General features: G+C 43.3%; 1 protein-coding gene across 3 annotated transcripts in view; it reads left to right on the forward strand.

The window, feature by feature from the left end:
* The window catches only part of CNTNAP2 (contactin associated protein 2), a 909,905-nt gene that overhangs the window by 284,182 nt on the left and 598,111 nt on the right, over window positions 1–27,612 (forward strand). For all 3 annotated transcript variants that reach the window (XM_025147595.3, XM_025147597.3, XM_025147596.3), the window contains one exon: window positions 6,941–7,134. In XM_025147595.3, the coding sequence (XP_025003363.2) occupies window positions 6,941–7,134 (194 nt within the window). The remainder of the gene's footprint in view (window positions 1–6,940; window positions 7,135–27,612) is intronic.

The following is a 27,612-nucleotide window of genomic DNA, read 5'->3' on the forward strand; positions in this document are numbered from 1 at the left end:
ATTAAAGCCATTCTCTAATTCAATGGCTAATGGTGGCGTGTAGACTCACATGGCCCAACAAAAGTGATATTCCGATAAATATGGGTCTATGGACCTCCATGGAGGAACTTCAAAATTAGAGAATTAGGAATGAAGGAGGCAATATATGATGATGCCTTTGAGAGTCCAGACTTAGTTTTCAGCGGGGATGAGGGACTTCATATTACAACAAGCTCTTCCCCACCATCATGGGACAGTGGTGACTGTGCGTGTGTCCATACTGAACCCCTTAGTCACCTTGGAGGCCGTTATCCAACAGGCTGTCCAATTGGTGCCTGATCTAGGGGAGACAGAGTGACTTTGGACCAGGCGCAATATCCAAACATCAGAAGGAATGGAGGTCCTCCCTGTAACTAAAACCAGGAGACCTACCCCACAGGCTGCTCAGTTGGGACCCTTACGGGTAATCTGGGCTGGGATTCAATTGGTGAAAATTGATCACCAGCCTGATCATGTCCTCCTCCAGCTATGAAGGCAGTTGAAGGACAAACAAAAATTTCAAAATCACCCCACAAACCCTGGGGTGAGAACTATTGACAAACTACCAACAACAACGTGGAACTGGGAAGGTTTCCTAGTTCCCAGTAAAAGGAAAAAGCCTCCTCAAGTAAGCTGGGCCACTATGCCCGAGCCACCTGAGGAAAAAGTGGCAATCGCACAGTTAACTTGCGTGACAGGGGATGCCAGTCCCCCTGTAACTAGAGCCTCCAGACGGATCGGAGGCCCAATGTTGAGCTGAAAATTTTTTGGTCCTAAAAGAACATACAAAAGGTTATGGTGTTCTTTGACACATGTGGAAACATCAATTATTTATGGAGATCTGACTAAATTTAATGGGGATAAAGTGATGATCTGTGGCTTTGGGGTACAGACCATTCCAGTTACCCAGACGTGGTTGAAATTGGGGGTTGGGTGTCTCCCGCCCAGGGAGCGTAAAATATCTATTGCGCCAGTCCCAGAGTACATCTTAGGCATAGACATTTTATGGGGTCTGGCTTTCCAGACAACCGTGAGAGAGTTCGGACTTTGACAGAGGTGTGTTAGTGTCCGGGTGGAGCAGGTGATATTGAGAGGCCATGTGAAGCATGAGTCTATTTGCCTGCGAGAACGGCACGGGGTCACTAATGTGAGACAATATAGACTCCCATGGGGGCAAGATGAGATATCACGAACAGTGCAGGAATTAGAAAAAGTCGGGATTATAAGATCTGCACATAGCCCATAATGGTTCCCCCATGCAGCAAGGGCGAAAGTCAGATGGCACATGGAGAATGACAGTAGATTACAAAGAATTAAATAAGGACACTCTGCCTGTTTATCTGGCAGTACCCATTATGGCCTCTCTAATGGATACATTGAGCAGGGAAATAAAAACCTACCATTGTGTCCTAGACTTGGCAAACGCATTTTTCAGTATTCCAATTGCTGAAGAATTGCAAGATCAGTTTGTGTTTATGTGGGAAGGCAAGCAGTGGCCCTTTCAGGTCCTGCGCAGGGGTATGTGCATTCACAAACATATTGCCATAACCTAGTGACACCTGACCTGGAAAATTGGGGAAAACCTAATAATGTTAGCTTGTATCATTATACTGATGATCTCCTGTTGACATCGGACTCACTGGAGGCAGTAAGACAGGTAGCAGATTCACTTGACTACCTATTTGCAAGAAAGAGAGTGGGCTATAAATCCTCAGAAGGTGCAAGGTCTGGGCCTGTCTGTGAAATTCCTGGGGGTAGTTTGGTCAGGGAAGACCAAAGTACTACCCAGTGCTGTCATAGTTAAGGTTCAGGCATTCCCAGTCCCTACAAGACCAAAGCAGCTGCAGGAATTCTTAGGTATGTTGGGATATTTGTGTTCCTTTATACCTCATTTAGCACAGCTGCTGAGGCCACTGTACAAACTCATGAGAAAGAGGTGACTAAGGGCCTGGTGGAGAACAGAACATGAGGCTTTCCAACAGGCAAAACTGGCAGTTAAACAAGCCCAGGCATTGGGCATATTTGATCCTACACTCCCAGATGAAGCAGACATTCATGCCACTCAGGATGGCTTTGGCTGGGGCCTGTGGCAACACGAGAGTTCTGTTCGGACCCCCATTGGATTCTGGTCTCAGGTCTGGCATGCAACTCCTTTTACTGCAACTCTGAACAGTTCAAGCAAAAAATTGAACAGTACTTTTCTTTTAAAATTCTGAAGTGCATTGGTAGGCAGTAACCTAAAGACTTTTTTTTTTAATTCTCTGAAAGACTTTGGTAGTTTTTAGGAGTCCATAGGCGCTGACCCGGAGGAAAAAAAAAATAAATTATCTGAGAATAAAAGGAAAACCTGTAAGAATAGATTTTAAGAGGGTATTTTTAAACTAAATGATTTTTAAAAAATGCAAGTAAGTGTAAACATAAGATTATAGAAGTCATCGTCTTGCTTGGTGCATGATTATTTCTGATTTTTCAGGAAAATAAACATAGCTAATCCTGTATCTATCCTCTTTTTTTTTTTTTTTTCCTGACCTTCTGCAATTTCCAGAAATGCATTTGGCAGTTTATTCTGTCGTCTGTGAGACTGAGATGCTGTATTTGATCACTAACATCAAGTAGTTAGCCAAGCAGAAGATACATAAGCATACACAGTCCATCACTCATGATGATTGAGCTGGGGAAATCTGAGAGCAGATGCCTGTACTTTGTATATAATACAGATGTGCAGACACATGCACACAAAGGGAACACTGTCAAACAAGGGCACTTTTGATTCAGATTGCGCTTTGCCACTTTGGTGGCTTCTTTTCTGTGTATTTATTTTTTATAGTTTCAGTAGAGGAAAAAAAAAATACACTACCAAACCAAAAATAAATAAAACCACAAAATCAGAACAAGTCACTAAATCATTTTAAGGTCATAGAATCATAGGATGGCCTGGGTTGGAAAGGACAGCAATGATCATTGAGTTTCAACCCCCCTGCTATGTGCAGGTTTGCCAACCACTAGACCAGGCTGTCACCCTCTGATGTGAAAAACTTCTTCCTACTATCTAACCTAAACCTCCCCTGTCTCAGTTTAAAACCATTCTCCCTTGTCCTATCACTATACACCCGTGTAAGCAGTTGTACCGCCTCCTGTTTATATTATCCCTTCAAGTATTGGAAGGCTGCAATGAGGTCTCCCTGGAGCCTTCTTTTCTCCAAACTAAACAAGCCCAGTTCCCTCAATCTTTCCTCCTAGAGAGGTGCTCCAGTCCTCTGATCATCTTAGTGGTCCTCCTCTGGACCCGCTCCAAGAGCTCCACGTCTTTCTTGTGCTGGGGGCCCCAGGCCTAGATGCAGTACTCCAGATGGGGCCTCACAAGAGCTGAGTAGAGGGGCGCAATCACCTCCCTCTCCCTGCTGGCTACCTCTTCTTTAATGCAGCCCAGAATGCAGTTGGCCTTCCAGGCTGCAAGCACACACTGCTGCCTCATGTCCAGCTTCTCATCTACCAGGACCCCCAGGTCCTTCTCTGCAGGGCTGCTCTCAAGGAGATCATCCCCCAGTTTGCATAAATACCGGGGATTGCCCTGACCCAAGTGCAGCACCCTGCACTTGGCCTTATTGAACCTCATTAAGTTTTCATGGGCCCACTTCTCCAGCCTGTCCAGGGCCCTCTGGATGGCTTCCCTTCTTTCCAACGTATCAACTGTACTACTCAGCTTGGTGTCATCTGCAAACTTGCTGAGGGTGCACTCAGTGCCATAGTCTATGCCGTTGTTGAAGAGCACCGGTCCCAAGACCAACCCCTGAGGGACACCACTTGTGACCGGCCTCCACCCTGACACCAAACCATTAATCACAACCCTTTGGCTGCACCCAGCCAAATAATTCCTAATCCATCAAACAGTCCATCCTTGAAATCCATACCTCTCCAATTTAGAGGGAAGGATGTGGTGAGGGACCATGTCAAAGGCTTTGCAGAAGTCCAGGTAGATGACATCCACCGCCCTTCTCCCATCCACTGAAGCCGTCACTCCATCAAAGAAGGCCAGCAGGTTGGTTAGGCATGATCCGCCCTTGGTGAAGCCATGCTGACTGTCTCCGATCACCTCTTTATCTCATATGTGCCTTAACATAGCTTCTAGGAGGATCTGCTCCATGATCTTACCAGGCACAGAGGTGAGGCTCACTGGCCTGTAGTTCCCTGGGTCTTCCTTTTTCCCTTTCTTAAAAATGGGAGTAATGTTTCCCTTCTTCAAGTCACTGGGGACTTCACCAGACAGCCATGATTTTTCAAATATGATGGAGAGTGGCTCGGCAACCACATCATTGGATTCTGGTCTCAGGTCTGGCGTGGAGCAGAAGAAAGATACAGTATGATTGAAAAACAGTTATTGGCTGCCTACTCTGCATTACAGGCAGTAGAGCTGATAACCCAAACAGTTGAGGTCATAGTTAAGACCACCCTGTTGATTCAGGGGTGAGTGAAAGATCTGCCTCATCTTCCTAAGACAGGGCTGGTCCGAGCTCAAATAGCGGCACGTTGGATTGCCTATCTCAGCCAGAGGTGTAGCCTCTGGAGGAGGCTCTTCTGAAGGAAGAACTTCTGAAGATCCTAAGCCCAGTGATGTATCACAGTGATGCACCAAAAGAAACATTGGTCGCTCCACCAGAGAAGAGTTGTGTTCAGAAGGGGAATTGTCCCATTCCTGAAGATGTCTGGTACGTGGATTGGTCTAGCAAGGGTGTCCTGAGCAAGTGGAGAGCAGTAGCGTACTATCCCTCGACTAAAACAATCTGGTTTGAAGAGGGGGATGGTCAATGTAGCCAATGGGCAGAACTGTGAGTCATATGGATAGTTGTAACCAAGGAACCTGATGATGGTATCCTGAATATTTGCAAAGATAGTTGGGCTGTGTACTGGGGTCTCACTCTTTCGATTGCCTAGTGGGCCACCCAGGAATGGACTATTCTCACCCAGCCAATCTGTGGCAGAGGTATGTGGTTGGACATATGGAATATAGTTAAATCCAGGGCTGTACATGTCTACAATGTTTCTGGTTACCAGCCTCTACAGTCACTGGGAAATGATGAAGCCAACATACTGGCCTGAGTTTGATGGATTGAGAATTCACCATCTGAGAACACTGACTGCTGGTTACATCAGAAGTTGCAGCATGCAGAACAAAAGGCAATGTGGGCAGCTGCTAAAGCACTGGGGCTGCCCATACAATTATCTGGCATTGCCCAGGCATTCTGAGACTGTGACACTTGCTCTAAGATGAGACTGAGATTGTTGCCTTAAACAACAGCCCATCTTGCTAGAGGACACAATCCTCTTCAGCGACGGCAGGTTGATTACACTGGGCCCCTTCCTTGGTCTGCGGGGGTGAGTTATGCCCTGACCTGCATCAACATCGCAAGTGGGTTAATGCAGGCCTATCCAGTTTGGAGAGGAAACCAGGCATATACCATCAAGGCACTTACCTAGCTGATAGATGACTATGGAACACCTCAAGTCATCAAAAGTGACCAAGGGACTCATTTTACCAGAGCAATAATACAACACTGGGCAGAAGAAAGCAACATTGAATGGTGATTCCACCTGCCATATTGTCTGATGGGGGCAGGCCTTATTGAACTCTATAATGGTATTCTTAAGGCTGCCCTTAAGACAGACTCCCAGTCGCTGCAAGGGTGGACAAAGAGACTCTATGAAACCCTGCAGGATGTGAATAAAAGGCCTCAAGACAGCAGACCCAGTGCCCTGAAAATGCTACAGACAACATGGGCCTCCCTGCTTAGGATCCAAATTACGGGCACTGGTAATCAGGTCAGACCCCACACTGGCAATGAAAATAACCTTCTGCTCCCTGCCCCTGAGAATCTAGAACCAGATACCTATAGAGTAAAATGGCCTTGGAAGGTGCAAGTAGAACCAAAGTGGTGTGGCCTACTTGCACTCTGGGGGAGATTATTGGAGGTGGGAGGCTCAGTAGTCCCTCCAGTTATAGGTACATGGCCTACTGACCTTGTGGTCAATACTCTGGTCTTCATTGCTAAGGGAACCCTTATCATGTCCCTATGGCAGATCAGGGCTCCCCCTTTGTTGCCTGATATAGTTATGCAGCCACAGATATATGGCAAAAGGATGTGGTATAGGTGGCCAGGGCATGCCCCAGTGCAAACTGCAGTGTTGATCCAGGCTGGGAATACAGCCTGTATCTTGCCATGGAGGGCAGACCTTCCCCTCCTGGTAACCCTGAAACATCTGTACTTGTCTCTGTGTGTCTTTGAGTCTCTAGGATCACCAGAAGGAGCAATATGCCATTGAAGCATTCCAGTGTCACTGTGAGATCAAGCACTACACCCAGTGATGGCCCATGTGGGACTGATGGAACATAAGATGGACCTACACCAAACAACTGCATGCCTCCATTAACACCATAGAGCACTGGGCCATGAGAGAACATGAACTTCAACCAGAAACCCATCATCAGTCGTCTTAGATTATGTCAACCTGCGTCACGATGGCAATTGTCTAAGTTTTGCAGCATGTTGGATCCCTGTATTAGGGAATTAGGACTCTAACAAAGAATTTCATGGCAAATCAGTCTGCCTTTGAACAAATATAATGTGGCAAAAATGAATAAAGTGTAATTAAGGCATCATAAAGACATTGAGTCACTATCAAGCTCTCCATTGCATCATTATAACTACGCCATAAAATGATTAAGTCAACAGAGTAAATGCATTTGAATTTATACTAAAGATTCATTAAAAAAAAAAAGCAATAATGTTTATTTCGTATATATATATATTTTTTGTATTATACTTCTCACAGCTAGTCTGCCTTCCAGCAATCAACATCTTCACAATGTGTTCCCTTCAAAGTAAGTGTCTGAGGTTTACATCTCTTTTCTGTTTCAATCCAACAGGTGCAGGAGGCTGGTCTCCTTCAGAGAGTAATCATTATCAGTGGCTACAGGTGGATTTTGGTAATAGGAAGCAGATCAGTGCTATCGCAACTCAAGGCAGGTATAGCAGTTCTGACTGGGTTACTCAGTATCGGATGCTCTGTAGTGATACAGGGAGAAACTGGAAGCCTTACCATCAGGATGGAAATATCTGGGTAAGTCAATGGTGTGCAATTGAATTGTATGCTGTAATAATATTGATTGATTGCATTTCTAGGGTTTATACACTTTTACAATTCGTTAGTATTGTATTTGTGAGGACAGAACAACGCTTAGCTCAAAATGTGGTAATTCAAGTTGTAGCTGTTGCCAAGCATCCTATCTTGGACTCAGCAGTGTCTTATTTGGGATGATAGCAATTATTAAAGATACACAGCAACATTTTCTGGTAAATTGCATTCTGCAATGGGTGTCTCTTATTTATTTATTTATTTATTTGCCCTCCTGTTTCAGTTTACATTGGATAAAAGTGAGACACAGAAATAGTTCTGGAAATTCTGCTTTAATATATTATTTTGAAAAGTAGATTTTGTGTGTGTGTGTATGATAGATAAGAAGTTTTTTTTAATGTATGTGGTCTTTTCCATATTGAAGCTACAGGAATCTGTATGCTGTAATTTTAGAGAGAAGCATATAATTTGGTAATTTGGTCCTGTTTTTTATGTTTCTACACATAAGCTGCTAATTTCCTTCTTTCTGAAAACAGCCGCCTTCTATTCTGCTGACAAAAAATGACAGCTATTATTTGACATGTCTGTTTTCATAGTAGTTCATTTAGATGGATGGTCTTTTGAAAAAGTATACTTTGAGAAAAACAAAATACTATCATTCTTTCTGAAACCAAATTGAATTGATTAACTACTATGCCTCATTGGAGGAGTACTGTCAAATCAGACAAGCTTTAATTTTGTTATGTTTTAGATTTGTTTTGTCAGATCTGTTTTTTATTATGATCTATTAAAAATCGATCAGATGCATCACAAAGTCAGTGGTTTGTTTGTGTAACAGAAACTTTCTTAATATGTGGAGTATATATGGGCAGACTTTTTTTATTAGAGCATTGAAACTTATTGAGAAAGCATTCTCTATGTGGCACACGGGATTCTGAAAAAGAAAAGCTGGGGATGGGTAGAAGCAGGAGTAAATTGGAAAATATCGGGTACTGCTTTAGATTCTTTAGGAATGAGTTGTATGGATCTCGTTCATCTGGGGAGGAAATAAAGCTTATGCTAAAACTTTATGAATATAAAAAGTTATACTTTCAAGGGCTCTTATGTGTATATGAAAATACTTGTAGCCTTTAGTGTTTGTATTACCTTAAAGGTAGAAAAATCTTAAGGAATGATTATTTAAATCATGAACTAATCTCGAGGGAATGAGAAAGAAGACTAAGAAGCTGGATGTCTGAGAGATAAATAAAGCAGGACAGTCAGGTTGAGGAATAATCTGTTCTTAATACTTGGAAGGGAAAATCTTTAAGCAATATGTGATTTGGTGATTTTTTTTTTTCCTCCCAGCTGTGACTGTTTTCAAAATGGCCAGTATTTCTGAGGGCTATATAGAAAAATTTATTCTTATATTGTATCTTAATACAGAAATACTGACAGCTTTTCTGTAAGAAAATATTTCATTTATTTATTAGCAATTAGAAATGTAGAGTGAATTCAGGGAATATTACTGGTGTGTTACAGAACATCATTATAACCTACAGCAGCATGTGATGAGTTGTTCAGAAATCTGCACTTCATGTTTGTATTTGCTTGGCAAGCTGGTTGATGCAGTATAGCTGCTGTGAACGTCCTGCATCTTTAAAATAGGGTAAAAATTACAAGTTGTCCCAGATTATCCAAAAACAAAACAAACGCACACAAAAAAAATAACCCACATCACTAGAGTATTGACTCTAATGTTCCTAAACATAATTTTATTTTATGAAGTGATATTCTCACCTCTGTTTAATCTTGAATGTACTGTACTTATTAACTGTTAGTAAGTTGCGAAGACAGGGAAGATGCCTGAGCATGAAGAAAGGACTATTGTAGTGCATTATGAGGAGACAGACTTCCCCATTGCGAAACTGGGGTGGTGAAGAATTTCCCATTGTGTTTTTTTTTTTTTTTTTTTTTTTCAGTTTCTTGTACAGAATTAATCTGTAAGGCAAATCCTGTGAGTGTGAGGGCCAAAGCAGACTCCATGAGACAAGCGTAGCCAGCATAGGACATTTAAACTCATAAATTCATATTATTCCTGGCTGTAGTGACCGTAGTAATCCTGAAAATATGTAATACACTTAGAAATCTTATTGCACAGTACTTTATCATTCCCTTTAGATTTGTATATTTCAATTTTTATCTGTGAAAGGAATAAATCAAAGGCTACATAGTTCCTGTGTTCCATCAGTTCCATACCCAAGTATAGTTGTTTCCAGACAAAAGTAAATTTAAAGGAGAAACCAAAGGAGAAAAAATGAAAAAAGAAATGCAAATTTCAACAATTCTTAATACTGAAACAGATCTGATAAAAAATAACACAGTAAATAGTAAAAATATAAGAAATAAAAGCAAGGGTTCTTTATAGAAGGCAAGAGGTAGTCATTTCTGTGGATTCCGGTGGCATTCCATAGATGTGATATCCTCACATCAGTGGGGAGGATTCTCTCTGTCTCTCTCAAGCCCTTTGTTCGAAGAGTCCTACTGTCCTTTCTTCTGCATCGTTAGCTGTTTTGGATTCCTAGCACATGTTGGTATGTTCAACATATGTATTCCCTCTCAGGTGGACGTTCTCCTTTGAGACCCACTCCCAGAAGGCTGCTCGGCCATACCTTGGACCCTGTCAGAACCGGTTTTTCTTTCTGGTCTTATCTTCGTTGCCCCTGGCAATTGTGTATAGGAATAGGTGGGACTGGCAAGACAGGAAATGACTGTGGGCTTTCATGTAAGCCTTGAGACAAAGTGCCAAATGGCTCATGCAGTCTTTGAGATAAGGAGTCCCACATAGTCCTTCACAGCAAGCTTTGAGTCAGTCTTAAACAATATCTCTCATGTGCCCTGTGGGAATACAAAAAAATTATATATAGTAACTAAAAGCGAAGAAAGAATGAATTCTAGTATATACCCATTCTACTAGACTATACAAGAATTATTTGCTTTGCAAAAACTGTCACTGTTTTTTTTTTCCTTGAAATCCATCTTCTTTTTTACTTTAAACAGTATTTTTGAAATATGTTAGAAAGGAGTTTTTTTCAGTTTGATACTTGTTGCTTCTGTCCTTTTGGGTACTCAGTAAGATCTTGAGTGGAAGCTTACATCACAGAAGCATTTGCTAGATGAGTTCCTTCTTCTCTTCTTTTTAAGTACTTATATATATGAAACCAATTTAAATTATATTTAAAATAAATTTTCAATGTACAGTTATGGGAACACTTTAGGAATATGAAATGTAATTAGAACAGTATGTGTATTGCTGTTTGTTGCTGGGCTGCTTCTAGAATATCACATACTGTGCAGCCCTAGGCAGAGGAGCTTTGATACATTAATGGAAATGTTTTGACTAGTGCCCTTTTACAAGGCTCTGAGGTTGTTTGGAAATGATGTGAATTTATTGCTGTTCTGTATTTAAGGATGCCATGTTATATTGTGTCTGGCAGGATTTTTGTCTGGTATCTCACAAACTCCGTAGCAAAACCTGCAAAGTGACCAGCATCATTTTTACTGGCTCTTGATTCTCTTTCTTTTCAAATTCAAACATCTTTTCCATGTGGAAAAATCTTTTTTTTTTTCTTCCTTATGAAACACACAGGTTATTTCATTAATTTCATCAGGCCATGGTTTATCTGGCTATTATGGCTCTGAATCCTTGTCTACCACACCTTGACTTTACAAGGATTGCCCTATTCACTTGCAACTGCCAGTATAATGTCTTGCGGCTGTACTGAGTGTATGAGTTGTAATTCTCACTGAAATCAATATGGCTTAAGACTTGGTGCATGCTGCTAACCTATATACTGAGTACCAATAACTGAAAGTATGTAGATGCAGGAAAATGATTGTTTTTATATCTTTTGAACTAATGTAAGTCACTGACATTCTATCAAAAAATAAAGAACTAATGAGAAACCTTCTGAAATTCAGACTGTTACTAACAAGAAATATTTCAAAATCCTAAGGAAAAGGACTTGATAGATATACTGTGCTATTGTAAAGAACCTCACTTTGCTAAATTTTGTGTGGAATCAGTTAAGGAAAATAGTATAACTTCTATTTTTTTTTTTTTTTCGGAATGTATTTGAGCACATTTAGTGTTATCAATTTATGGAGCTATACAGAATCATAGAAAATCCTTGGAGTCAGGAAGGGACTTTCGAAGTTCATCTAGTCTAGCTCCACTACAATGAACAGGGACATCCATAGCTGGATCAGATTGCCCAGAGCCTGATCCAGACTCACCTTGAAAGTCTCCAGGGATGGAGTACCCACCACATCTCTGAACAATTTGTTCCAGTGCCTCACCACCCTCACAGTAGCAGACAACATAAATCTCCCCTCTTTAAGTTTGAAATCATTTTCCCTTGTTCTCTTACCACAGACCCTGCTCGTGAGTCTGTCTCCTTTCCTGTAGCTTCACTTTTGATGCTGAAAGGCTGCTCTTAGGTACCTTAGAGCCTTCTCTCCTTCAGGCTGAACAGTCCAGGCTCTGCCAGTCTGTCCTCACAGGAGAGGTGTTCCATGTCTTGGATCATTTTTCTTAGCCTCCTCTGGATGTGCTCCAACAAGTATATATCTCTCCTGTACTGAAGACTCCACATCTGGATGCTGTACTCCAGGTGAGGTCTTACCAGTGCAAAGTAGATGGGCAGGATCACCTCCCTCAGTCTGCTAGCCATGCTTCTTATGCAGCCCAGGATACAGTTGGCTTGCTGGGCTGCGAGGGCACACTGCTGGCTGATGTCCAGCTTCCCATCCACCAGTACCCCCTGGTGTCCTGGTCCTTTTTGGCAGGGCTTTGTTCAACCCTTTCAGTCCCCCAACTTCTGTTGGTAGTGAGTGTTGCCTCAAACCAGATGCAAGATCTTGCATATGGATTTGTTGAACATCATGAGGTTCCACTGAGCCCACTACTCAAACCTGGATGGTACTCCATCCCTCAGGTGTGTCAATTGCACCCCACATCTTGGTGCCGTCAGCAAACTTGCTGAGGGTTCGCTCACTCCACTGTCAATGTTACTGATGAAGATGTTGAAGAGTATCAGTCCCAGCTATTGCTTCTGAGGGACACTGCTCATCACTGATCTCCATCCAGACATTGAACCCTTGGCCACCCCTCTCTGGACTTGATCCTGCAGACAGTTCTTCATCCATCAAGCAGTCCACCCATCAAATCCATATCTTTCCAATTTGGAGAGAAGGATGTTGTGGGGTACCATGTCAAAGGCCTTACTGAAGTCCACACAGATGACATCAATGTCTCTTCCCTTGTCCATTGAAGCAGTGACACCATCATAGAAGGCCACTAGGTTTGTCAAGCAGGATTTGCCCTTGGTGAAGCCATGCTAGTTCTCCCGTATCACCTCCATGTCTTTCATGTGCTTTAGCATAAATTCCAAGAGGATCTGCTTCATGATCTTTCACAGCACAGAGGTGAGACTGACAGGTCAGTAGTTCTCAGGGTCATCCTCTTTACTCTTCTTAAAAATGGGTGTAATGTTGCCTTTTTTACCAATCACCAGGGACTTCACCTGAATTCCATGACTTTTCAAAAGATCACTGAGAATGGCTTGGCAACTACATCAGCTAATTCTCTCAGATCTCTGGATTGCATCTAATTGGTATCCATAGGCTTGTGGATGTTCAGGTTCCAACTTCCACAGTTTGCTTATGGTGGGAGGGACATTGCTTCCCTGATCCTCTCCTACCAAACCAAACATTTCAGAGCTGTGTGATGAGCAGTAATTGGAGAAGATAGGCCAAAAAGTCAAGTACTTCAGCCTTCTTGTCTGTCATCAGCCTGCCTGTGTCACTCACCAGGGGCTTTCCTTTTCTGGTTGAGGTACCTGTAGAGGCCTTTCTTGTTCTTCTTAGCATCCTTTGGCTAGTTTAGTTCAAGCTGGGCTGTCATTTTCCTGACCCCACTGCTATGTGTAAGAAAGCCTAGCAGCTTTCTTATACTCTTCCCATGGTACCAGTCTCTGTTTCCACTGCCTATACCTTTTCTTCTTGCTCTTCAGTTTGACCAGTAAGTCTTGGTTCAGTCAGCCATGCCATTCTCTTGCCTTCCTTTCCTGACTTGCTACACCTGGGGATGGAGAGCTCCTGCATGCTGAAGAAAGCTTCCTTAATCTGCCCGATCTGCTCTGCACCCATGCCCATGAGGGCAATTTCCCAGGGTGTTCTGTTGACTAACTCCCTGAAGAGCTGGAACTTAGGTTTCCTAGAATGTAGAGACCTTATTTTACTCTTTGCCTGCCTCACATCCATCTAGAGTGTGAACTGAACCATAGCATGGTCACTGCAGCCCAGGAAGCTTCCAATCCTGATGCCACCAATTATTTTATTTGCATTGGTGAATAACAGGTCTGGTACTGTGGGGCCATCACAATTACTTGACTTAGGAAGTTATCCTTAATGCATTCCAGGAGCCTCTTGGATTGCCTACGGCATGACATGCCACTTTTCCAGCAGATGTCTGGGTGGTTGAAGTCCTACAGTAGGTCAGGCACTTGCGATTGCAAATGTCTCCTGTAGCTGGAGGTAGAAGGTGTCAATGACAGGCTCTGCTTGATTGGATGGCCTGTAGTAGACACTGATCACAAGGCTCTCTTTGCTGCCTTGGTCTCTAACTGTCACCCATAGGCTTTCAACTTGCTCATGACTATTCTTTAGGGACAGGTCTTCACATTCTATTCCCTTTTTGATGTATACAGGAACATCCCACTCCCTCCTTCCTCACCTGTCCTTTCTGAACAGCTTGTAGCCGTTGATAGCCACACTCCAGTCATGGGAATCATCCCAGCAGGTTTTGATGACAACAACTATATTGTTTTTTTACACTGCAGTAGCTTCCAGCTCCTCCTGAATATTTCCCAAGCTGCGTGCATTGGTGTAGAGGCTCTTCAGCTGGGCAGCTAGTCTTGTCACTTCCTTAAAAGATAAATCCTTAATTCCTTTTAAGTATTTCCCTTGATTTGGCCTTCTCCTGTTGCCCCAGCAGTTGCTGCCCCATTGTAGATTTTTGTATGTGCTGCAGCGTTGCCAGCACTTCTCAAGGCAGCAGGTCCTTCAAGGCCCCTGCTAGCACCCTGTCTCTCTTGTGTGGGATGGCATAGCTATACCTTAACATGGGAAGACTCACTATCCCACTCACCTCTCCCCTTCAGATCTAGTTTAAAACCCTCCCAGTGAGCCCAGCTGGCTTTTCCACAAGAAAGGCTTTGAGAAAGGTGAATCCCATTGGGTATCCTCAAATCTGCTGTCATGTACGTCATTTGGTTTAAAAAAAAAAAAAAAAAAAAGTTCTGGTGACAGCACCAACCACAGAGCTAGGTATTTAATGATAAGATTATTTTGATTTATTTCCATGTCCTTACCCAATGCAGGATGCTGAAGTGGAGAAAATTTGTCAAAGTAACTTGACATACCAATGAGTTATGTCAAGTAGGTATCTCTTTATTACAGAGTCTGCTCTTACAATGTATTTAGCAACCCTTTTCAAGGCATAGAGGAAAAGATTTGTGCATTCAGTTCCTTCAGCCTTGTCCCAAGACCCTGAAACCTTTTTGATAGCTCTTTACTCACATGTAGCTGCACCATCCCTCCCTATATGGAAAAGTAGTAAGGGGTTGTGTGGTCTCTTGACCATACCAGGCGATTAGTTCCTTGGTGATATCTCTCTCTTGAGCCCCAGGAAGACAGCAGACTTTGCTAAGAAGAGGATCTGCTCAACATATTGGACGTTCAGTTCCCTGCAGGGAGGAATTGCTTACAACCAATACCCATCTCATCTTCTTCAGTCATATAATCTTAATGTTGGGGGAAGTCTTTTACTGGTTGGTTTTGTTAGTTTGTCTAGTCTGAGTCAGGTGTTATCACCCACAGATGGGCCTTCCTTTCACCTGCTCTGGGGTGAAAGGAAGGGGGGCTGGAGCAGGGAAGGAGGATTTTTGTTTGCAGCTTCAGGCATGGACTTGCTTCTTCTTTCCACTCCTTTCCTTTGTGTTCCAGCCTGACAAGTGTTTTCCCCAACCTGATGGGATAATGCTGTCTTGTTTTTTGTTTTGATTTTCTTTTGGAATAACCTGTCTGTGCATGGGTGAATTGTAGTTTCCCCCCCTCCTTTTTGTCCCCCATGATACTTCTTAATCTATATATTCAATTTTGTAGCCTCCTAGCCAGAAGCTTGGACAGCTACATTGTTGCCTTCCGTTTTTGTCATGCTTTCAACATCCTTGCTGACAGGGCAAATACCCTAACTCCTTCAGATGGATACCATGACTAAGCCTCTGTCCTTGGAGGGTGATAATCTTGCACTTAGAGTGTGGTGCCCCTGTGCTTTGTGGGTAGTGATCATCTAATGAATTTATCCCTCTAACACTTGCAGGGTACTCACCCACCCTGCTTGCCTGGCCTGGATGCAGTACTCCAGATAGGACCTTACAAGGTGGTGGAGGAAGTCATTTCTGTCACCCTGCTGCGCCGCCTTTTCTTGATACAGACCAGTATACAATTAGGCTTTTAGGCTGCAAGTGCACACTGCTGGTGTATGTCCAGCTTTTCATCCACCAGAACCCCTATGTCCTTTTCTACAGGACTGCCCTCAATGAGTTCTCCCAGTCTGTACACATCTGCAATTGCCCTAACCTGCGTGTAATACCTTGCACTCAGCCTTGTTAAACCTCATAAGGTTCATGTGGGCTCACTTTTAAATCTTGTTCTCGTCACTTTGGGTGGCATACATTCTTTCTATTGTGTCAGCTGCACGACTCAGCTTGTTGTTTTCCAACTTGTGTATGTAAGCTTGATCCCACTGTATCTATGATAAAGATATTAAAGAGCACTGTTCCCAAGATAGAGCCCTGGGGGATGCCACTAGTCATCAGCTTCCACCTAGATAAACAGCCATTGATCACAACCATCTGTGACCATCCTGTCTATCCTTTATACATCTAATAGTCCAGCCTTCTAATTCATATTTCTCCGGTTTGGTTAAGGAAGTGGTGAGGAACCATGTCAAAGGCCTTGCAGAAGTCCAGGCAGATTACATCAGTTAACCTTCCTTAGTCCACCAATGCCATCACTACACTGTTGAAAGCTACAAGATTGGTCAGGCACTATCTACCCTTGGTGAAGATATGCTGGGTGTCTCGACTCATCTCAGATAGTATGTGCTTAAACATCTCTTGCAGGATGATATTCCAAGGCTTGCATGATACTCACCAGCTTGTAGTACCCTGGTACTCTTTTCCATATTGCTGCTACATGTACCTTGTTAAACAGAGATGCATAAATTTATCAGTCCAAATAGAGAAACCATATAATGATGATAGCAACATTCAACAGTGTAGAGATTATTTTTAAACGGTATCTCTAGAGATCACATAACTTCAGAGACAAGTAGAATGATAAGATACATGAAATTCATTACCAGTGATAAAATGTGAAACCTCACTCTTAACACAGGAGATTTGTTACTGCTATACTTGTGTTGTTTTCTTTTCCTGAAGACTTATGCTGCAATTCAACAACAGCTTTTTCATTTGTATCTAAACTATCCAACTGTACCTCTAAGTATGTCTATAACCAACTCTGCTCTGTTTCCAGTAAACCTCTGGCACAGGTAATTAAAGCAGAAAAGTTCAACAAAATCACGTATGAGACCCAGCAGCCAAAACCAACCACTATCTCCCAGACACAACTTTTTTTTGTAAATTGCTGTTCAAACACTGTCACACAGTGCAGGGAATGAAGTCACACATCAGAAAATGATGTCACCTTCATAAATCCTTTGAAAGAATAAAATAGCTGAGATCAAATAAGCAATGAGACAAGTATTATTTTTCCCTTCTCCTCCCCTCCTAAATATCTTTCTATGTTATCACCCTCAAAAGGATTTTGTCTTGCAACTCAGTCAGTAAAATTAAGTTTTTTTGAAAGTAACAGGCTGGATTTGGCAAGAAGCTTCTGTGCTTTTTATTTTTATTTTTATTTTTCTGAAGTACGTTCTCTCCTAACATTTCATTGTAGGAGGCAGTGATAAAAGACAGTTCATGCATGACAAACGTGATCTTCTATGATTAGGTGACCAACCTGGTAGACAAGGTAAAATCTGTAGATGTAATTTACCTAGACCTCATTAAAGCATTTGACTCTATCTTCCAAAGTATTCTCCTAGAAAAACTGGCAGCCCATGTCTTGGAAAAGTTTACTCTTCACTGGTTAAAATACTGACTGGGTGTCCAGGCCCAGAGACTGGTGGTGAATAGAGCTAAATCTATCTGGTTACTAATCACTAGAGATGTTTCTCGGGGATCTGTATTGGGACCTACTCTGTTTAACACCATTGTTGATGATCTGAATGAGGGAGTTCAGTGAACCCTCAGTAAGTTTGCAGATGACACCAAGTTGGGAGGAAGTATTAGTTTGCCTGAGGGTAGAATGACTCTACAGAGGAATCAGGATAAACTGAATCGATGGACTGGTTGTAACAGCTTTAATAAAATGAGGTGCAGAGTATTGCATTTTGGTCACAACAACTCTATGAATTGCTACAGGCTTGGGGCAGTGTGGCTGGAAAGCTGTGCTGAGAAAAAGGACCTGGGGTGTTAGTTGACAGCCAGCTGAGGATGAGTGTACCCAGGCAAGAGGAAAGTCAAAGGCATCCTGGCTTGTATCATAAATAGCATAGCCAGCAGGAACAGGGAGGTGATCATTCCTGGTGAGACCACACCTCAAGAAAGGCATTGAGGTGTGTTCAAAGAAGGGCAACGAAGCTGGTGAGGAGTCTGGAGCGCAAGTCTTATGAGGAGAGGTTGAGGAAACTGGGATTGTTTAGCCTGGATAAGGGGAGGCTTAAGGGAGATCTCATCACTCTCTACAGCTACCTTCTCCTCAGAGTTCCTCTCCAGTAGGTCATCCCCTAATCTGTACTGATGAATGCTGTTTTTCTTTGTCAGTTGTAGGACCCTGCAACACTTGCTCTTGTTGAAGCTCATCAGGTTCCTCGCTGCCCAGTTAACCAGTCTGTTCATGTCTCCTTGAATGGTAGCACAGCTATCTACTGTTTAACTACCTTAAGGAGCTTAATATTATATTTAAATTATAGTAATGATATTTTATAATAACCTTAATATTAAAAATAATAATAAGAAGAATCCAGGGCAAGTTGGCAATTTAAGAAATAGCACTTAAGTATTTTCTTGGCCTAAGTAACTTTATCCTGTTTTTTAAAATGTGAGTTTCCTCTCAAGAAAGGTATCAGATTTAGAAATCTCAGACAAAAATTATCTATACAGCCACAGAGATGTAATGCATTATCAGCAGCATTGTCAAATTTCCTGTTGAAATGCGTTTTTATTCTGAAGGCTATTAGAACTTATAAATTACTGCAGAAATGTTTTTTTTCTTTTTTACTCACTAATGTCATGGATAAATTTTGCCTTAAAATTAGAATGGATATCCAAAGTTTCATGCTAACATTCATTTCATTATAGAGCCTGAATTCAGCTGTAAATTAAAGGTAGAAATGAAATACATCTGCATTGCAAAGGAGAGAAGCACAGAATATATTAGGACTAATTTGCCTCCTCATTTCACCAGTTAGCAATTTGGATTAATCCCAAATCCCAAGCTAGAAGGAATCTCTGAAGGTCATCCGCTTGACAACCTTTTCCCACAAAATTTCTGAGCAACTTGTTCAAGAGTATTACCACTGTCCTGATGGGTGAGAGAGAAAAGAAATGAACAAAACAAAACCACTAGGGAAGTCTTTATCTGCTCAGCTTTTGCAGAAATCTAGGATGTCGGTACATTGTAGAAGTATTTTAAATAAGAACACAATCTAATGACTAAGAAATATTCATGATTTGGAAAACCAAACCATGTGCATCAACTTAATTTTGTTATTCAACTTATTATGCAACTTAAAGCATTTTAAATCTTTCTCTTGAATATTATTATTTAAATCTGTGTTTATTCTTAAGCATTACCTTTAAGTTTGTTACTACATTTATAGAACAAAATATCATAGAATGGTTGAGATCCAGGACCATGTCCAGGAAGATTTTGATAACTGACTAAATTACACTAGATCTATTTTTCATTCAGTACGTGATTCAAGTATGAAGTGAATATCTCAATAAGAGAGAAGGAGTGTCAGAAAGCAGATTTTTGATCACATGCTGTCCTTCTACTTTAATTGATTGATCTATGTGTATGGCAGCTAAAGAAAAGCACTGATAAGTGTCAGCCCAAAAATACAGCTCTTCATGTCTCTGGCTGTAGGGAGTACCTGAGCCTGTAGCTGCCACTGGAGAATGGAAGAGATATCACCTACATGAGGTGGGGTGATCTGCTCAGTGTGATAGCAGAGCTCAGGGAGGAGGTAGAGAGAGAAAGGAACATCAGGGAATGTGAGCAGGAGGTAGGCTGGTGGACCAACTCCCTGCCATAGCTATGCAAAAGGCAATGGTATGATACACTGTAAATAGTGGTGGACCTGATAGATGGGGAAGAATGGAAACTGGTGCATGGTGTTGGAAGCAAACCCCCTCTCTACCTACCTTGCCTTCCCAGGTGCCCTTACAGGTTTGAGGCTTTGGAACTCAGGGGAGAGGTAAGTAAGGATGCAGTGGAACATCCATCCAGGAAGTTATCTAGGGCAAGACAGTCAATTCTACCTCTCAAGACTACCTCTGTATTATGATATTTGTCATAATTGTCCATAGTCCTTCTGAGGGATATGGAGGGCCCAATACATTGTCTAGACCCTACTCGTAGGGAAGTGTGCTGACTCCCTAGGGCCTGGGTCAGGGACATTACTAGGAAACTTCCCGGCCTTGTTTGCCCCTCTGATTATTATCCTTTACTGATAGCTCAGGCTGGCAGTGATGGCTCAGTGACTTCACTGAGAAAAGCATGAGGACTACCAAGAAAGACTTCAGGGGATTGGGGTAGTTATCAATGGGGTGGGAATACAGGTCTTGTTTTTCTCTCTCTTCAGTGACAGAGGGGGATACTGAGAAGATCAGGAAAACCTGTCTGATAAATACATGGCTAAGTGGCTGGTGCCATTGCAGGATTTTTTAGAAGTGCATCTACACCAATGGACACAGCATGGGCAACAAACAGAAGAAGCTGCAAGGCATTATGGGTGGCATGCTGGTTGTCTTTTTAACGCACCTCAGGATACCATTTGTTGTCTTGGCCACAAGAGCACACTTCTGGCTCCTAATATGAATAGAGTTTTAAACAAACATAAAAGCTACAGTCATATGGCTTCCTGCTGTATAAATACAAAAAAAAAAAAAAAAAAAAAAAATCCTGTACATCAAAAGAGTTGTCCATTTAATTCAAATAAGCATGTAAGTAACAAGAATATTCAAAAGCTATGCTCTTTTGCCTGTTTGTCTGTTTTATGTAGGCAGCTGTTTGGTAGTTTCAGTGAAAGTGATTGTGATGTAGATTTACAATTCTCTGTATCGGTTTCTTCTAAATACGTCTTTACTTCCTGTTTTCCCTGCTACATCTGATCTGTAACCTTAATGCCAGTTTTTCTGTGATTTCTGCCAAAAATGCTGTCTAGTAATATGGGTTAATAGCTTTGCAGTTCCTGACTGCTTCTCAACATAGCTGGAAATTTACATTCTATCTCTATGGATGTGAAATTTCTCCTCGAGAATAGAGGCTATATCAAACACTGGCACGATCCTTTGTGAATGTTTGAAAGATTTTTTGTTGTTGTTGTTTATATTCAGGTCTGTTGGCCATCACAGCCTCTAGTTTTACATGAAATGACAGGAAATTATGAAGAACAGGTAGGATTAAAATAAAAAGTCACTCATTCATGATTAGCGATCTCAAGTATAAATTAGTAAGTCTTAGGTCATGGTAGGATTCCAGTGATTCTGCCAAATCTTTTTCTAGCATTTTCCATTACTCCTCTCCCTGTTTTTCTTTCCCCCTGCAAAATGAACAATATGCATTCTTAGAAAATATGTTAGAAATCAGAATCTTTACATTTTCTAGGTTTGATCATTGGGAATACCATAAGCATCGGCTGAAAGATTCCTACCTAGAACAGATTCCTTTCTCTTCATGTAAAGGGTCAGCTAATAGTGTATTAGTTCACCAAGTGCTTGGACAATGCACCCTTTTCCCCAGAGCAACCCTGGAGCATCCATGAAGTTGCAAAAGGAGAACAAGTTTTGTTCCAGTCCAAAACCTTCTATGTAACCAAGGAGTAATGTCATTAAACTTCAGTAAATACTAGACTTTCTTTTTTGGCTGGAGAAAATGAAAGATTCATGAAAGATTCCTAGGAAATCTACTGGAAAGTCTTGTGGTAAATGTAGTAAATAGATTTGTAAATCACAGCGAGGAGAATAAACATGTTGTGCAGTACTGAGTAGGTCTCTCAATGTACATTTTTATGTCTCAAGCATATGAAGAAAACAATGTAGAAGTGCCTGGAAGGGAGTAGTTAACAGAGCTTTATACTTATGTTGAAAGTAAGTGACTGGATGAAAATTTAAGATTACAGTGGCAGATTGTTTGTTTGTTTCTCTTAAACAACAACAACAACAAAAGCCTTGTACTTTGCAGATGTTTGTATTGTAATCTATATTGATTGATAATTAAAATGGATTTTGAAGTTTTCCCTTTTGGATAGTGTCTTGCTTCAAAGGATTTTCACAAATAATATGGCATATTTCAACCAAGTAAATCGTCTCTACCTGTAAGAGGTGCTGCTGTAGCTTATATGTAATGGGCTGGATGGCTACATTTGTAATGGGTTTGGATGGCTACAAACTCTTCAGGAAGGATAAGCAAGGAAGGAGGGGTGGCAGTGAGGCTCTCCACCTTACAGAGTGCTTTGATGTTACTGAGCTTTTGGCTGGAGTTGATACTGATGAATCCCTGAACTGACAAGGCAGACATCCTTGTGGGCATCTGTTATAGACCACCAAACCAGGATGAAGAGACAGAGGAGGTGTTCTACAAGCAACTGGCAGAAGCTGCATGATCGCCAGCCCTTGTCCTCAGGGGGGACTTCAACTTCCCCGACGTATGCTGGGAATACAACATAGCACAGAAGAAGCAGTCTAGGAGGTTTCTGGAGTGTATGGAGAATAACTTCCTGGTGCAGCTGGTGAGAGCCTATGAGAGGAGCTGCCCTGTTAGACCTGCTGTTCACAAACAGAGACGATCTAGTGGGAGATGTGGAGGTCAAGGGCTGACTTGGACAGAGTGACCATGAAATGGTAGAGTTTTTGATTCTTGGTGGAGTCGGGAGGGGGAACAGCAAAACTGCTACCTTGGACTTCCGGAGGGCAGACTTTGAATTGTTCAGGAGACTAGTAGGGAGAGTCCCCTGGGGCTCAGTCTTAGAGAGTAAAGTGGTTCAAGATGGCTGGTTGCTCTTTAAGAAGGAAATCTTAAAGGCGCAGGATCAGGCTGTACCCCTGAGCTACAGAATGAGCCAGCATTGAAGAAGAAGACTGGCATGGATGAATAGGGAGCTATTCTTGAGGCTCCAGGCGAAAAAGAGATTCTACCTCCTGTGGAAGAAAGGATGGGCAACCAGAAAGAATACAAAGAAGTTGTTAAGATGTGCAGGGAGAAAATCAGAAAGACAAAAGCCCAGCTTGAACTCAACCTGGCTGCTGGGGTAAAAAGGAACAACAGAAACTTTTACAAATATATCAACAGTAAGAGGAGGACCAGGGAGAATCTCCATTCTCTACTGGATGAGGCCGGGAATGTGACCACTGAGGACAAGGAAAAGGCAGAGGTTCTGAACGCCTTCTTTACATCTGTCTTTAAAAGTCAGACCAGTTATCCTCAGGTTTCTCCACTCTCTGACCTGGCAGCCTTGGCTGGGGAGCAGACTAAACCCCCCACGATTCAGGAGGACACAGTCAGAGACCTGCTACTCCAACTGGACTGCCACAAGTCCATGGTGCTGGATGAGATTCACATGAGAGTGCTGAGGGAACTGGTGGAGGTGATAGCTGAGTCAATTTCCATCACCTATTGGTGATCCTTGTTGACTAGTGAGGTCCCAGAAGACTGGAGGCTTACCAGTGTGACTCCCATCTACAAGAAGGGGCTGCAGGGAGGATCTGGGGAGCTACAGGCCTGTTAGCCTGACCTGGGTGTCAGGGAAGATTATGGAGCAGATTGTCTTGAGGGAGATCACGCGGCATGTGTGGGACAACTGGGAGATCAGGCCTAGCCAGCATGGGTTCACGAAGGGCAGGTCCAGCTTGACCAACCTGATCTCCTTCTATGATCTAGTTACCTGTCTGGTGGATGAGGGAAAGGCTGTTGATGTAGTCTACCTAGATTTCAGCAAAGCCTTTGACACTGTCTCCCACAGTGTTCTCCTGCAGAAGCTGGCAGCCAGTGGCTTAAGCAGGTACAGTCTTGGCTGGGTAAGGAACTGGCTGGAGGGCCATGCCCAGAGAGTGGTGGTGAATGGAGTTAAATCCAGCTGGCAACTGGTCACGAGTGGTTTTCCCCAGGGATCAGTGAGGGGCCTGTCTTCTTCAATATCTTTATTGATGACCTGGATGAGGGCATTGACTGCACCCTCAGTAAGTTTGCAGATGACACCAAGTTGGCTGGAAGTGCTGATCTGCCTGAGGGTAGTGAAGCCCCACAGAGGGATCTGGACAGGTTGGATAGCTGGGCTGAAGCCAATGGGATGAGGTTTAACATGACCAAGTGCCAGTGCCAGGTCCTGCACTTTGGCCACAACAACCCCAGGCAACGCTACAGGTTTGGAGCAGAGTTGCTGGAAGACTGTGTAGAGGAAATGGACCCGGGGGTATTGATTGACGCTAGACTGAACATGAGCGAGCAGGGTGCCCAGGTGGCCAAGAAGGCCAATGGCATCCTGGCTTGCATCAGAAACAGTGTTGCCAGCAGGAACAGGAAAGTAATTGTCCCCCTGTACTCAGCACTGGTGAGGCCACGCCTCAAGTACTGTGTCCAGTTTTGGGCCCCTCAGTGCAAGAAAGAGATAAAGGCCCTGGAGCATGTTCAAAGAAGAGCAACAAGACTGGTGAGGGGTCTGGAGCACAGGCCTTACAAGAAGTGGCTGAAGGAGCTGGGATTGCTCAGCCTGGAGAAGAGGAGGCTCAGGGGAGACCTTATTGCTCTCTATAACTACCTGAAGGGAGGTTGTAGTGAGCTGGGGGTCAGCTTCTTCTCTCATGTGACTAGTGATAGGACTAGAGGGAATGGCTTTAAGCTGCACCAGGGAAGGTTCAGGCTGGACATTAGGAAATACTACTTCTCTGAAAGAGTAGTCAGGCACTGGAATGGGCTGCCCAGGGAAGTAGTGGAGTCACTGTTCCTGGAGGTGTTCAAGGAACGTTTGGACATTGTGTTGAGGGACATGGTTTAATGAGAACCATTGGTGATGGGTGGATGGTTGGACTGAGTGATCCGGTGGGTTTTTTCCAACCTTGGTGATTCTATGATTCTATGGGGTTTTGGTATGGTATCAGAAACTGAGAGTTTATTTAGAAGCTCTGAAGTCTGTAGAACAAGATCAGAAGTTGAACACATTTGTTGTAAATTACATGGTAAAAGTTACTTTGCATGTTGTTAATATGAAGCAACTACATATTTTGCAATATATTGTCAAGCTCCAGCATATGTTTATGAATACTCTTGAAAGCACTCTATATTGTGAATCATGACTAACTTGAACAGAATCAGGAAGCTGTATATTAAATTACTGCTCCAACCCTCTGGTCATCTTAGTGGCCCTCCTCTGAACCTGTTCCAAGAACTCTGCATCTTTCTTGTGCTGGGGACCCCAGACCTGGATGCAGTACTCCAGGTGGGGGGGCCTCACAAGACCTGAGTAGAATAATCACCTCCCTCTCCCTGCTGGACTCCCTTTTTTTGCTTTTTTGCTTTTTTTTTTTTGTTTGTTTGTTTTTAATGCAGCCCAGGATATAGTTGACTTTCTGGGCTGCAAGTGCACACTGCTGCCTCATGTCAGACTTTTTGTCTACCGCAACCCCCAGGTCTTTCTCCACAGGGCTGCTCTCAAGGAGTTCTTCCACCCGTTTGTATAAATACATGGGACTGTGCCAGCCCAAGTGCAACACCTTGTACTTGGCCTTGTTGTACCTCGTTAGATTCTCGTGGGCCAAATTCTCCAGCCTGTCTGGATTCCTCTGAATGGTTCCCCTTCCCTCCAATGTATCAACTGTACCACTTAGTTTGTTGTCATGTGCAAACTTGCTGATGCCCTTTACTGGACCAATTCCTGATTTTAACCCATAACCTCTCAACCTGGTCTCATTCCCCCTTCCCCCTTCCCCCTTCCTGCCTAATTTAAAGCCCTCTCAATGAACCCTACCAGCTCTTGGACTAGGATCTGTTTCACTCTGAGAGACAAGTGCCACCCATATGCAGCCATTTGACCAGGTGCTGAGTAAATTGCTCCATGGTCAAAAAACCCAAAATTCTTGTGTCAGCACCAGCCCCTCAGCCACTTATTCATTATTTGGGTTTTCCTAGCCTGCTCCTTGTCCCTTGCTGCCCCGAAGAGGGATAGAAGAAAATATCGGTTGTGCTCCCACTCCCTCAACCAACCGCAATAAAGCCCTCACGTCTTTTTGGTAGTTCGCAGGTTTCTCTGAGCTACTTCATCGCTGCCTACCTGAACTGTCAGTAATGGGCAGTAATCAGAGGGGTGAACCAGATCTGGGAACTTTCTAATTATGTCCTTGACCCGGGTCCCACAGAGGCAGCATGCTTCCCTATGAGTTGGGTCTGGAGATGAGTCTCTGGAGTCTGGAGACGCAGAGTCAACTGCCACCCCCTTGGCAAACCTTCCCATGCCTCCTCACTCACCTCTGCTTCAATTTCCAGTGTTTCAAATCTATTACTTAGGGGCACCTGGGGAAGGTGAGGTTGGCAGGGAAGGGATTTATTCATGATGTTGAGCTGGGACTGTCCTCCAACTCTCCCCATCTCTCAGGTCCCCCCTCTCTGCCCAACAGTGATGGTGCATGGGATCCATCACTTTCTGGGGAGTATCTTCCTGGCTACTTTCTCTTTGGTATGCCAGGGAACTACTCCAACGGTCAGTCTCCCACTTACACTCCCTGATTGTCCTTAACCTCTTCACCTCCTCCTTGAGCTCTGCCACCATTCTGAACCACTCTCCCTGGGCAGCAGCAGACTCAGGCACTCTGTGCAGCCAGAGACCTGAACAGCCACATTCTTGGGCAGGGCCTCCGACTTGGTCACCAAGTCTTTACGGAGAGAGCTTGTTGCCTGGTAGAGACCATGGCACATCTGTGGTCTTGGAGACTGCCAAGCAAGGTAACGAGGAGGGACAGTACTTCTGCAGCCTGCTGCACAAGTGACCATACCTGCTGCTGCAGTTTGCTGCTGCAGTTTGTTGTGGGTGCTGCACATGCACTGCATTCTCCTCACTGCATTACTGGTGAACTCCCAGAAGCTTTTTCTAGGGCACGGGGTGTGGATACTGATCAATTGCCCTGGCAAAACCCAAGCCATGTCAGCTGCTCTCTCAAGATCTGCTGGGCTACTCTGTTAGCTCAGGATTCCCCTGATAAAGGAACCGACTGAAACCTCCCGGTACCTCACACTCAAGTCACTGCGATTCTGGCTGGGACAGCTCCGAAGCAGCTAACCTCGGTGATCAAGGTTACAACAGTGTAACATTTATAACATATGGAATCTAAGTAGATGTAAGAAGTCATATATTTCCTGCTCCTTTACTTTTCAAAAGATGAGGAAACTTGGGCGTCCTGGTGGACAAGAAGTTGGACATGAGCCAGCAGTGTGAGCTTGCAGCCCAGAAAGCCAACTATATCCTGGGCTGCATTAAAAAAAAAAAAAAAAAAAAAAAAACAGAGGCCAGCAGGGAGAGGGAGGCAATTGTCCCTCTACTCAGCTCTTGTGAAGCCCCATCTGGAGTACTGCGTTTAGGCCTGGGGCACCCAGCACAACAAAGACATGGAGCTCTTAGAGTGGGTCCAAAGGAGGGCCACTAAGATGATCAGAGGGCTGGAGCACCTCTCCTATAAAGAAAGGCTGAAGGAACTGGGCTTGTTTAGCTTGGAGAAGAGAAGGCTCCAGGAAGACCTCATTGTGGCCTTCCAATACTTGAAGGGATAATATAAACAGGAGGCGGTACAACTGCTTACACGGGTGTATAGTGATAGGACAAGGGAGAATGGTTTTAAATTGAGATAGGGGAGGTTTACGTCAGTCATTAGGAGGAGTTTTTTCACTCAGAGGGTGGTTACACACTGGAACAGATTGCCTAGAGAGGTTGTGGATGTCCCATCCCTGGAGGCATTCAAGGTGAGGCTGGATGTGTCTCTGGGCAGCCTGGTTTAGTGGTTGGTGACCCTGCACATAGTGGGG

The sequence above is a fragment of the Gallus gallus genome, chromosome 2, assembly GCF_016699485.2.
Source record: "Gallus gallus isolate bGalGal1 chromosome 2, bGalGal1.mat.broiler.GRCg7b, whole genome shotgun sequence".
Classification (NCBI taxonomy): domain Eukaryota; kingdom Metazoa; phylum Chordata; class Aves; order Galliformes; family Phasianidae; genus Gallus; species Gallus gallus.